This window comes from Eschscholzia californica, unplaced genomic scaffold (assembly GCF_041429995.1).
Source record: "Eschscholzia californica isolate CP2 unplaced genomic scaffold, dmEscCali1.0.p SCAF_4, whole genome shotgun sequence".
Classification (NCBI taxonomy): Eukaryota; Viridiplantae; Streptophyta; class Magnoliopsida; order Ranunculales; family Papaveraceae; genus Eschscholzia; species Eschscholzia californica.
In genome coordinates, this window is record NW_028238461.1 from 40,316,679 (window position 1) to 40,328,011 (window position 11,333).

The 11,333-nt window shown below is 35.5% G+C and overlaps 3 protein-coding genes across 3 annotated transcripts; 2 read left to right on the top strand and 1 right to left on the bottom strand.

Moving 5' to 3' along the window:
• The first annotated feature begins 548 nt into the window (after positions 1–548).
• Positions 549–3,536, top strand: LOC147544671 (cytochrome P450 86A7-like). The gene has a single exon (XM_086634295.1). The coding sequence runs from the start codon at positions 1,736–1,738 to the stop codon at positions 3,404–3,406; it is 1,671 nt and encodes a 556-aa protein (XP_086490421.1). The 5' UTR covers positions 549–1,735; the 3' UTR covers positions 3,407–3,536.
• A 1,380-nt stretch (positions 3,537–4,916) lies between these two features.
• On the bottom strand, positions 4,917–6,502 carry LOC147544672 (uncharacterized). The gene is made up of 4 exons (XM_086635749.1): positions 6,017–6,502; positions 5,600–5,934; positions 5,420–5,510; positions 4,917–5,183 (listed from the first exon to the last, which is right to left on the bottom strand). Exons 1-4 carry the CDS (start codon positions 6,263–6,265, stop codon positions 4,917–4,919), a joined length of 942 nt encoding a protein of 313 aa, XP_086491875.1. The 5' UTR covers positions 6,266–6,502.
• Positions 6,503–7,521: 1,019 nt separating this feature from the next.
• LOC147544673 (uncharacterized) lies at positions 7,522–8,208 on the top strand. The gene has a single exon (XM_086635750.1). It carries the CDS (start codon positions 7,522–7,524, stop codon positions 8,206–8,208), a length of 687 nt encoding a protein of 228 aa, XP_086491876.1.
• The last annotated feature ends 3,125 nt before the right edge of the window (positions 8,209–11,333 follow it).

Below are 11,333 nucleotides of genomic sequence, written 5' to 3' on the forward strand. Positions count from 1 at the left end.
GGCTAAAATAGGCTACTTGTTTCTATGTTTATAGGTTTATTCCACAACTTTTACATCTCAATGACATATAATTAATGATATTCCAAGACATCTACAATATTTGTTATTCTCTGTTGTGTCCATGACATGTGATACAATGAATCCTTACAAGAATGATTTATTAAGGTTTAAAATTTTATTTACCATAGATACTAGTTATGTAAACAATGAGAATCGTCCACTACGCTCTAATATATATAAATTGTAAGGATAGATTAACCACATAAACTACAATGAGGATCACATTTGACGTTTTTAAATAACTCTGAGAGTCATCAAATTTACTTTCAAAAGGCTATTACATACTTTTCAAAATGATATAGCAAGAAACCACAGGCAGATTTGAGAGGGAATTTCTTTGTTGATATGACATTAGTACTAAAAAAAAAGACATATCAAACTGAGCGGACCGACCCAGACTACAAAATAAAGTTTGGAGTTAATTAAGAATGAAAATGTCAAAGCAAATGATGAATTGCAAGCAAACTTCAATATTATCTTTTCAAACGTAATTGGTTTCTTCACCAAAAAATGAAAACAAGTCACTACTAACAGAGAGAGAAAAGCCAACTGTGAGCGGTCTATACTTTCTCTCTCTCTCTCTATACAGGTGAGATGATCTGCTTTTTGTTCACTCTCTCCCTCTCTATCTCTATATGTCTCTGTATGTCTCTTTGTTCCATATAATTCCTCAACCAATTTCATTTACTTCTTTCTTTATCATTCAATGCATATCCCGCGGTCATTTAAAGAGGTCCTCCTTCTTTCCTCAGAAATTAGGTGGGCGTTTGATGGACTATATAGGTTTGCTTTCTCTCTCTCTCTCTCTCTCTATAGATAAAGAGGAGAGAGAGAGAAAGTGAGAGGTCCCCAATTCCCATGATGAAGCAAAGGGGTAATGGTAATTTCCCAGAAATTTACCTTAAATTTCCCAACGACCACTGCCACCTTTTCATTAATGGTGTTAGAGAGCAGGTTTCATGTTTATTATAGAGAGAGAAAAAGAGAGAGTTAGAGAGAGAGAGAGAGAGAGAGGTTTAATAGAGGGTTTCAATACATGTACAGTCTGGATAGCTTGCTGGCTTGACTTAATTCCTTAATTTAATTTTCAGTACTACTACTACTAAAAAGAAAAGGTCTAAATCTATAAATGCCATCTCTCTTTCCTTTTATCTTCTCTCACTCTACACAATCTCATTTCTACTCCTCTTCTTCTTAGCTTACCCTAATTCCTTCCCCAAATCTCATCATCATGAGACACCATCAACAATAACACCCACATTCTTATTTTTAGCTACCTGCATTTTTCCAAGTATAATAACCTTCTCTTTTCTTCTTCTTCTTCTTCGCAGATAAGAACCCCAAAATTACTCGATTTCTACCGTCAAAATACAATATAAGTATCAATTTTTAAGTTTGGAAATGTACCCATTAGTTAGTATTCTAATCAACAGCTACATTTGATCTTTTGAAGTGGTTTTCCGGCGAGGGTTCCTCTTACATAAGTGGTTTTGCGGTAAGGGTTCCTCTTACATAAGTAGTTTTCCGGCAAAGGTTCCTCTTATATCGGTGGTTTATCGGCAAGGGTTGCTCTAAAGGTATCCCGGTAGAGTGAATTAGGGTTTGTATTAGTTTGATCAATACCATCATTAGTGGTTTTTCCTTGTAGTGTGGAATTAGGGTTTTTTGTATCAGTATGGACACCTCAACGGTATTAATGATATTTATGGGCATAATTGCATACTTAATATGGTTTTGTTTTATATCAAGATCATTAAAGGGTCCACGTGTCTGGCCTTTATTGGGTAGTTTACCTGGCTTAATTGAGAATTCTAACCGTATGCATGAATGGATAGCTGAAAATCTTCGCGCGTGTGGTGGCACGTACCAAACTTGCATCTGTGCCGTTCCTTTCTTAGCTCGCAAACAAGGTCTCGTGACTGTCACGTCCGACCCTAAAAACCTAGAACACATACTCAAGACACGGTTCGATAATTACCCTAAGGGTCCTACGTGGCAAGCCGTATTTCACGATCTACTTGGTGAAGGAATCTTCAACTCAGATGGTGACACGTGGCTTTTTCAAAGAAAAACAGCTGCTTTAGAGTTCACTACTAGGACACTACGCCAAGCCATGGCTCGTTGGGTAAACCGATCGATTAAGCTAAGGTTATGGTCGATTTTAACAACGGCTCAGATTGAGTCAAAACCTGTCGATCTCCAAGATCTTTTGCTTAGATTAACGTTCGATAATATTTGTGGTTTGGCGTTTGGGAATGATCCAGAGACGTTATCTCCGAGTCTTCCAGAGAATCGATTTGCTTCGTCGTTTGACCGAGCCACCGAAGCGACACTTCAACGTTTTATTTTACCGGAGATTATATGGAAGTTGAAGAAATGGCTTGGGCTCGGCTTGGAAGTCAGCTTGAACCACAGCCTTGAACACGTGGACGAGTACTTATCAAGTATAATCAAGAAAAGGAAGTATGAGTTGGAACAAAATCAACTAATTCAAGAAAAGGGTTTACATGATGACTTGCTCTCCCGGTTTATAAGAAAGAAAGAATCATTTTCAGATTCTTTTTTACAACAAGTAGCACTCAATTTTATCCTAGCTGGACGTGACACGTCAGCAGTTGCCCTAAGTTGGTTTTTCTGGTTGGTCACATTAAACCCTAGGGTTGAGGAGAAGATCTTAACAGAGATTTGCACCGTTCTTATTGAGACACGTGGAACTAACACCTCTAAATGGGTAGATGAGCCATTAGTGTTTGAAGAAGTTGACCGTTTGATATACTTGAAAGCAGCATTATCAGAAACTCTAAGACTATACCCTTCAGTACCAGAAGACTCAAAGTATGTAATTTCCGACGATGTTTTGCCGGATGGAACAATGGTTCCGGCTGGGTCAGCCGTGACATACTCGATATATTCGTCGGGTAGGATGAAATCTACATGGGGTGAAGATTTCTTGGAATTCCGGCCTGAGAGATGGCTATCGAAAGACGAGAAGCGATACGAAATGCAAGATGCATACAAGTTTTTTGCGTTTAATGCAGGACCGAGAATTTGTTTAGGTAAGGATTTAGCTTATCTACAAATGAAGTCAGTGGCTGCCGCAGTTTTACTCCGGCACCGCCTTTCAGTGGCACCCGGTCATCGTGTTGAGCAAAAGATGTCTCTAACTTTGTTCATGAAGTATGGGTTGAAAGTTGATGTACACGAAAGGGACCTGACTCCTATCATCACCAAAGTAACGCCCACCTCCGTTACCGGTGGTAACGGTACAGCCATTAATGGTAATGGTGGTGGAGGATGTGGTGAGACATTGGTGGTAGGAAAGGTTGGTGTAGAAGTTATTGCATAGGGAGGGCAATTTGGTTATTTTGTTTGAAGTTCATATTAATTTGATTATTATTGTTATTTTCAATTATTGACTTAATTGTCACCTATATAAAGAAGTTGAGAGAGTTATAATGAAGTTCACATTACTTCTAGCGTTTTATTACTTGAATTGAAGGGGGATAGAGGTGAGATGAATATATATATATATGCATGATGTGGGCTCTTTGATAAAACTAGATGAAGTGTTAGCCATTTTCAGTGTTTGCCCCTTTTGATTAACAACGTATGTTATGTCTGGCCCCGTCACCGGCCCGGGATACGGCCGTGATACTGGCCTGGCATAGTATCATTTTCCTTTGATTAATCCGGTAGAGAAAGATAAAAAAGGATTCTTCGATCTTTTGATAAATGTCATGGCTCATGGGATATTTTCTTTAAATCCTGTTCAACTATGATAGAAATATTATTAGGGCCCGGTTTAGAACGGATGCTGTTGTTAAAACACCACATCCACTTTAAAGCTGGATATTTTGGTATAAATATCTAATAGTCACATATTTCAAGAAAAAACTGCCTTTATCAAAATACGATGTATTAAAAATTAGATCATATGCGCATAGTCTAGAAAAACAATTTTGTTTGTTGAAACGTCCTGCTTTATTATATAAAATCGGAACGTCTAATGAAACTTACTTTGGTTGAGGGTCACATACATATTTCTTTACTTGAGAGACTAGGGTTTGAGTTCTGCTATTTCAAAAAGAACTGGGTGAGATCGAGATCTATTCACGGAGATTGCAGAGTTTAAACCAAGATCCGGTAATATATAATTGAGTTTACCCCCCTGTCGGTAATATATAATTGAGTTTACCCCCCTGCGCCATTATCTATTTCGTTTACCCCCTTCCGTGAGTTAATATTCTGTTAGACCCATTTATCATGACCAAACTACCCCTTATGAATGGAAATTACGAAAATGGCCCTACGAGATTCCTCCAAGATTGCGCTGGCCCGGTCAACAGTAGTTGACCCGAAAAGTTCTTCCCTCTTATACTTATTCCAAATTTATAAATATAATATTTTTCTAATTTTTTTTTTTCACTTTTTTTTACATTTTTGTTTCTTCTTGTTTCTCTTAATCATTTTTATCTTTCTTTTTTCTGTTTCTTTCTTCTATGAACAACTGGATAACAAAGTATCTACTTTAATCCACACCTTATGCTAAAGAATATCAAATTCACTCATCTAATGCACGAAAAACTAAACAGTACTAGAAAATATTTTAAAGCAAGTCTAATAACCATTTTAAGACCACAAAATTTGTCTAAAAGAAATAAAATATACGAAGCATTGTGATCTGTGCCAAACCAAAACTAACTTCCAAGACAAAACCTGTCCACCAATCATGTATAACCTATCCAAAAATCATGTCGGTCTATAACCCATAAACTGCACAAAAAATGACTTGTTTATCTAGTGAACGAACTACGTAAAATGTTAACTCGTTCAAAAACAATGTCTAAGAAAATATCCTAAGATGGTGGTCCTGTTGGAGGTGGTTCTAGTGGTCCAGCTGGAGGTGGTATTGGAGGGAGTGGTTGATTCTTTTTTGATTTCTTCCTTGCTGGCGGATTACTTGGACCTTTACATGTCCTTGAATTATGACCAACTTCATTACACTTATGACATCTCTTCTTAATCCCCATTATTGGTACTTCTTCATCTTTATCTCTTCTTCTATTTACTTTTGGCCTTCCTGGTGGCCTCTTCAATTTCGGCGGTTCAACTTGATAATGAGGCTGTAAAACAAAAGTAATACAAATAAGAAGTTACATTTATGCTATAGTTGCATTCACCATGTATAATACTATGAAGGTATGAAAATTTTACATTCATCATATGCAATACTAAAATAAATAAACAGTAACACAAATATGAAGTTGCATTCATCATACATACACTATGAGGATATGAGAAGTTTCATCCATCATATGCAATACTATGATAAATAAAAAATAAAACAAGAAGAAGTTACCTTGCCCCAATCTGACATGGGGAGCATTGGCCCAACATGACCTGCGTATGCTTTCCTGTAATGGGCAACACTATGGTACATGCTACAATAACTACATACATACAACCAAATGAAGAATAATCAATCAAAACTGTAAACATACGATAAATTCTAAAAGGAGTTAAATTATGTAAGACTTACTTCACCCAGTCTTTTCTCATTGGTGCCAACACAGATACTGCGTGGACACACGGGATACCAGATACATCCCAGACTCGGCAACTGCATGATTTAAGAGACAAGTTAACTGCCCAACTATTAGCTATGGAGACTTGCTTCACATTATACAAATGATCTGCAGAAGCAGTAACTATGAATCTATTAATGTGATTTCTCATTTTGTTAATCATCTTGATTGCTCTAGGGACCAACCCATTTTCATCCCACTTTTCTGCAATTTTTCTTCTTTTGTGCATCATTGTCATCATCATTAGGTTATACTCGACTATAGCATGTACAATTGGTTGAGGCCTTAGCTTTATTATCCATGAATTAAAACTTTCTGTGGCAATTAGTTATATGTTCACATTTCAACGAAGTGTCAAAATAGGCCCTTGCCCATGTATTCACGTCATTCTTAGACAACCATTCATATGCCTTTGGTGCATCTTTTTTAATTTGTTCCATCCATTTCTTATGATCCACCTCTTTGTATGCTTTTGCTGCCCCCCAGGACAAGTGTCGCAAAAGCTCACCCTTATGAACTGTCTGAAAATTCTTGTACATATGCCGGAAACAAAATCTATGAGGATTCCTCGGAAATATATTTGCAACTGATTGGATGAGCCCCTTTTGCCTATCTGACATAAATGTTATCAACCCAGGATGCTTACATATATGCACACTAAGTATCTCCAAAAATCTTGTCCAATTATGGTAATTTTCAGCTTGACATATTTAAATTGCCAAAGGAAATAATCCATTGTTACCATCTAAGGCAACAACTGAAAGGCAGACCCCACCATACTTGCCTTTCAGAAAACACCCATCTAACCCAATGACAGGACGACAACCATCTAAGAAACCCTTAATGAAAGACTTAAAGGCGATACACAAATGTGAAAGAGTTGTCAAGGTCATTTCGCGCACAGGATGCAATTGACCCAGGGTTACTTGCTAAGATCTGTCTGCATAATTCTGGTGCCATCCTATAACTTTCTTCGTAGTTACTGAGAACACTCTCCAATACTTTGGATCTAGCACCCCAAGCAATATGATAACTAATTTGTAGCCCAGTTATTTTGTGAAAAGCCTTGATTATTCCACCTGGTTTCATAGTTTCATAATGGGTTTTGATCTCCTCTTCTAGAACCATGGCTACATATCTAGCATCTGCCATCTTGTTTCTAGTCTCATCATCCACCCTACATGTGTGTTCTGCTTCTAATGTTTTTAACTTGAAAGTTATGCCATCACTTGTTACACTAGCGAAACACAACCAAGGACAACCTTCATTTTTACATACACCTCGGATTCTTGTCTTCTCGTTCACTTTATAACGAATTTCAAAGTGATTTGTAATTGCATATTTCCTCAAGTATGATGTAGCATCTTTAACAGTATCCCATTCTTGACCCAATGTTAGAGTCAATCTTGATGTATCCACATTCACTTGCTCCCCACTTTCTTCATCCTGATAAAGATGGTCCGAACTTGCAATAAAATCATCATAATTAGAAGGCATATCTTCATCACTGGAAGAATAACCAGTCTCATAATCTTCCACTACGGGCAACCCATCAATGTTTATTTGTTCATTATATATACTTGGTATCTCATCGATTTCTTCATCACTCCTTTTAATCTCCTTTGAATCAACGACAACAACTTTTTCTTTATCACCACATTGACTATTAATTGGACAAATAAGAAAGAAATATTCTCCGTCGTCATAGAAATTATAAAGCAAGCATGGTAAAACAATGACATAATAAATAATAATGAAACATTCTTTATCGTCGTAAGAAAAATATCGCAGACACCGTAAAATAATAGAATAACACACAAATATATCGTCAATGAATAATAATTTCCTAATCAATCTAAACGAAGGTTCTGACTGCATGAGCACTCTCACAGCTCTTGAAACTATGTCCACTGCCTTGTGGCATTTATGGAAGCACAGGTGTGAGAAAATATTCCAGGAAAAACAACTCAGCTTAAACAATCTAAACCTAATCATAGCTAGCTACTTATATACTCAGACTATATCTCTCAAGACCTATCAACTCTTCCATACTGTTGGAATTACATCATGGTGCCCTCCCCCCACAGGATTTATGAAAATCAATTTCGATGTTTCTTTTGTTAAATCCTCTCTGGCTACTTATTTGGCTATAGTGGTTCATGATTGCACAGGTACAGAACTTGCAAGAGAATCAATCATCTCCTCCAGCAGGACAGTAGATGAAGGTGAAAGCAAAGCTGCTCTTTTTGGAATTGTTTGGGCAAGAAATCATGGAGTTCAGAAGGTCATCTTGGAAGGTGACAATGTGAATATCAGTAACTTTTTGAATCACAGGAAGCATTCGGTCCACTGGACCGCCAAGTACGTCTTGAAAGCAATCAAGAAAGTATCTCTATCTTTTGGAAATATATCTTTTGTGCATGTCAGTAGAAAGTTTAACAGTAAAGCTAATCACCTTGCTGTAAACTCTAGGAAAAACAATACAGGTATCTCTAAATGTTTTCCTAACTGTAACACTTCTCATCGTAACATCACTGTAACGGACCTTAATCTTATTGAATAGATGTTATGTTTGTCTCAAAAAAAAAAAATCAATCTAAAAGACAACAAATATTGTTGTTTAGTGTTATCAATATAAAAGACAAAAACAGTAACTATCCTTACAAAAGAAGCAAAATCATTATTAAATATCAACAATTAAATTGGTTTACCAATCTAAAAACAAAATCAATGTTCCTTCTTTCTAATACAGGGTACTTATAAATAAAATGTTATTCATCATTCATTAACTTAGAGGAGAAATAGATATATAAAGCATCAGTCGTTAGGGTTTTTATTTTGGACTTCCTAATTCATAGTTTTTGCTTTGGGTTGTTTGATTATTTAATTAGGGTTTTCTGATTTTGGGATTTATGAACATCTTATTCTACACAAGAATGTTCAAAGATTTGAACATACCTCTCTCTAAGATGTGGAAGGTCCATTGCCAATTACTTGCAGGAACTTCGATTGAGCTTTAGTGGTTGCGGGTTCAAGGAAATAAGACGGTGGAAGAGATGATTTTTTTGTTATACAAATTAGAGTTTCAGATAGAAGTTGATGGAGAAGATTAAAGAAGAAGACGGGAGGAGAAGAGATGGAGAGTCGGTGCAGCAAAGATGGGTTGTTGAGTTTTTCGGGTCTAAGGGTTTTGACCGGGTCAGCGCAATCTTGGAGGAATCTCGCAGGGCCGTTTTCGTAATTTTCATTCATAAGGGGCAGCTTGGTCATGATAAATGGGTCTAACAGAGTAGTGACGGAAGCCAATTAACGGAAGTGGGTAAACTAAATAGATAATGTCGCAGAGGGGTAAACTCGATTACATATTACTGACAGGGGGTAAACCCAAAAAATCCTAAAACAAACCGAATGGTTAAAAAAAGGGGGTTGTTCGATGATTTAAAACTTAGCTATCAATTAAAGTGGGAGAAAAGTAAATTGAGTTAGAGTGTAGAGAGGTACAAATTGAACGGATTGAAACAAATCAAGTTTGCCGTTCAAAAAAGTGGTCCTGAGAGTGATGACTTGGAGAGAGAGAGAGAGAGAGGTGAGTTGGAGAGAGAGGTGACGTGGAGAGAGATGAGTGGTGGAGAGGGAAGTGAGGTGGAATTTAAGTTTTTGTTTTTAATTTTATTTTGAAAATATATTAATGGGAAGGGTAGTTATGACATTTTCATGAAAATAGGGGGCCATATTTGAATTTACAGAAATTTGGGGGCCATAAAGGAAGCTGGTCACAAAGTAGGGGGCCATATAAGAATTAACTCTAAAGATAATATGGCCAATTAAGTCTTAATGGAGTTTGTTTTTATTGACATAAGACTCCAAGGGTTATCATTACATGACATGCGTAGATCATCAGTATATGAATGGAGATACATCATGAATGTAATAATTCACCATTAAAGACATTTTTGAGTCCTGGAAGTCATATAAAAACACTTATGGTGTGTTTTGTTGTAGGACTCATAAGTAGGATTCCTATTAAAAGTGGGATTTGGTAGGAATCATGAATCTTTGGTTTATTTGACAACCAAGAATTCTAGGACTTTTGAATCCTAAGAATTCCTAATTTTAAAGTTTGTATTGGACTAAAATCTCACCCTACCCCCTAGGATTTTGATTGATAAACCTAAATTTCAAACTTAAAATCAACAAAAAAATATTTCCTTCTACGAAATAAGATATTTTTTTTTCGAAAATTATATGTTTTTTCAAAAATTATATTTTTCAAAAATAGTTTTTTTTTCAAAACTAATTTTTTTTATTTCGAAAACCATTTTTTGCTTCAAAAAATTGATTTTTCCTCCGATTTTTCAGACAATTGCTTTTTCCCACGAAAACCGATTCTTCCCCAAATATTTTTTTTTCCAGAAAACAGATTTTTCCTTTCAAAAGTTGTTTTTCCTCCAAACCCGTTTTTTACCCGCAAAAACATTTTTTTTCGATAACTAAAATTTTATAAAAGCTTTTTTGCTTCATAAATATTGTTTTTCCCAGGAAAAAATCGGTTTCGGTGAAAAAAAGATTTTCGTGAAAAACTAGGTTTCATGAAATTTCGGTTACTGAAAAAAATGGTTTTCGAAAAAAATTTGGGGATTTTTTTTAATAGGAAAAACGGCTTTCGGGGAAAACTAGTTTTAAAAAAAAATTGTTTACGAAGAAAAAGAAAGTTCTTGAATAAAACGATATTTAAGAACAAGGTTTACTTAATATTTTTTTTCTGAAGAAGCGTTTAAAAATACTCAAATAATAATAATAATTGATAGATTCTTAATAGTTGCCAAACAAACAAAAAAATATTACTTGGAATCATGAATCTGTGGAATCATGAATCCCAATGACTCATGAATCTGCGGATTCATAATTTCGTCATCCAAACACTCCATTAAGGTCATTCTATGTGACACCGACCTGAGTATATTTGTTTACCACCAACTTCTCTTTGTAGGTTTGAATCTTTCCATCTTTCTCTCTTCTATTTGTAGATCCACTTGCAACCAACACGTCTAACCTAGGCGGTTGTTTTCGTGGTGTTCACACATAATTAGAGTGTATTGCCCTGTCTCTGGTTTCATTGCTTTCTTTTTCTTTTGTCTGATTATATTAATGATTTCTTTATTGTAGTTCACAGGATCATCGGGAATTTTCGCTATCCGGTATGAGGCTATGGGTTGAGTTAGCTGAGCTGGCTCAGGAAGAATATAACTAATTTAGATATTTTATGAATTTTTTAGATAATTAGAACTTTATAGATTGAGAAAGAATGCATGAAAAGTCCAAAATCTGGATCATAATAAAAAAAACCATCCAAAAATGATAGTAATCTAAGAAAATCAATTTTTTGACATTTTTTAAACTGTTGATAACATATATAATTATGTTGTTAACAAGAAAGACATATTTCTTTTTTATAATCTCCTTTTTACTCTTCTATAGTGACAATATATATAAATATGTTTTTACAAACTGTTGACAACATATATAATTGTGTTGTTATAAACCGTTAACAACACATACAATAATGCCCTAACTTGTTATAAAATGTTGACAACATATATAGTCAGGGGCGGAACCAGGATTTTAAGACAGACAGGGCTAGCCTAAAGTTACTTGAAAAAAAAAAAAATCAAATTCTAACCTACTTGT

Coding starts and splice junctions, on each gene's coding strand:
- LOC147544671 (XM_086634295.1), top strand. CDS start 1,736: ATGGACACCTCAACGGTATTAATGATATTTATGGGCATAATTGCATAC.
- LOC147544672 (XM_086635749.1), bottom strand. CDS start 6,265: ATGTCAGATAGGCAAAAGGGGCTCATCCAATCAGTTGCAAATATATTT. Junction 5,935..6,016: donor AGAATGACGTGAATACATGG/GCAAGGGCCTAT, acceptor TGGATAATAAAG/CTAAGGCCTCAACCAATTGT. Junction 5,511..5,599: donor ATGAGAAAAGACTGGGTGAA/GTAAGTCTTACA, acceptor GTATGTATGTAG/TTATTGTAGCATGTACCATA.
- LOC147544673 (XM_086635750.1), top strand. CDS start 7,522: ATGAGCACTCTCACAGCTCTTGAAACTATGTCCACTGCCTTGTGGCAT.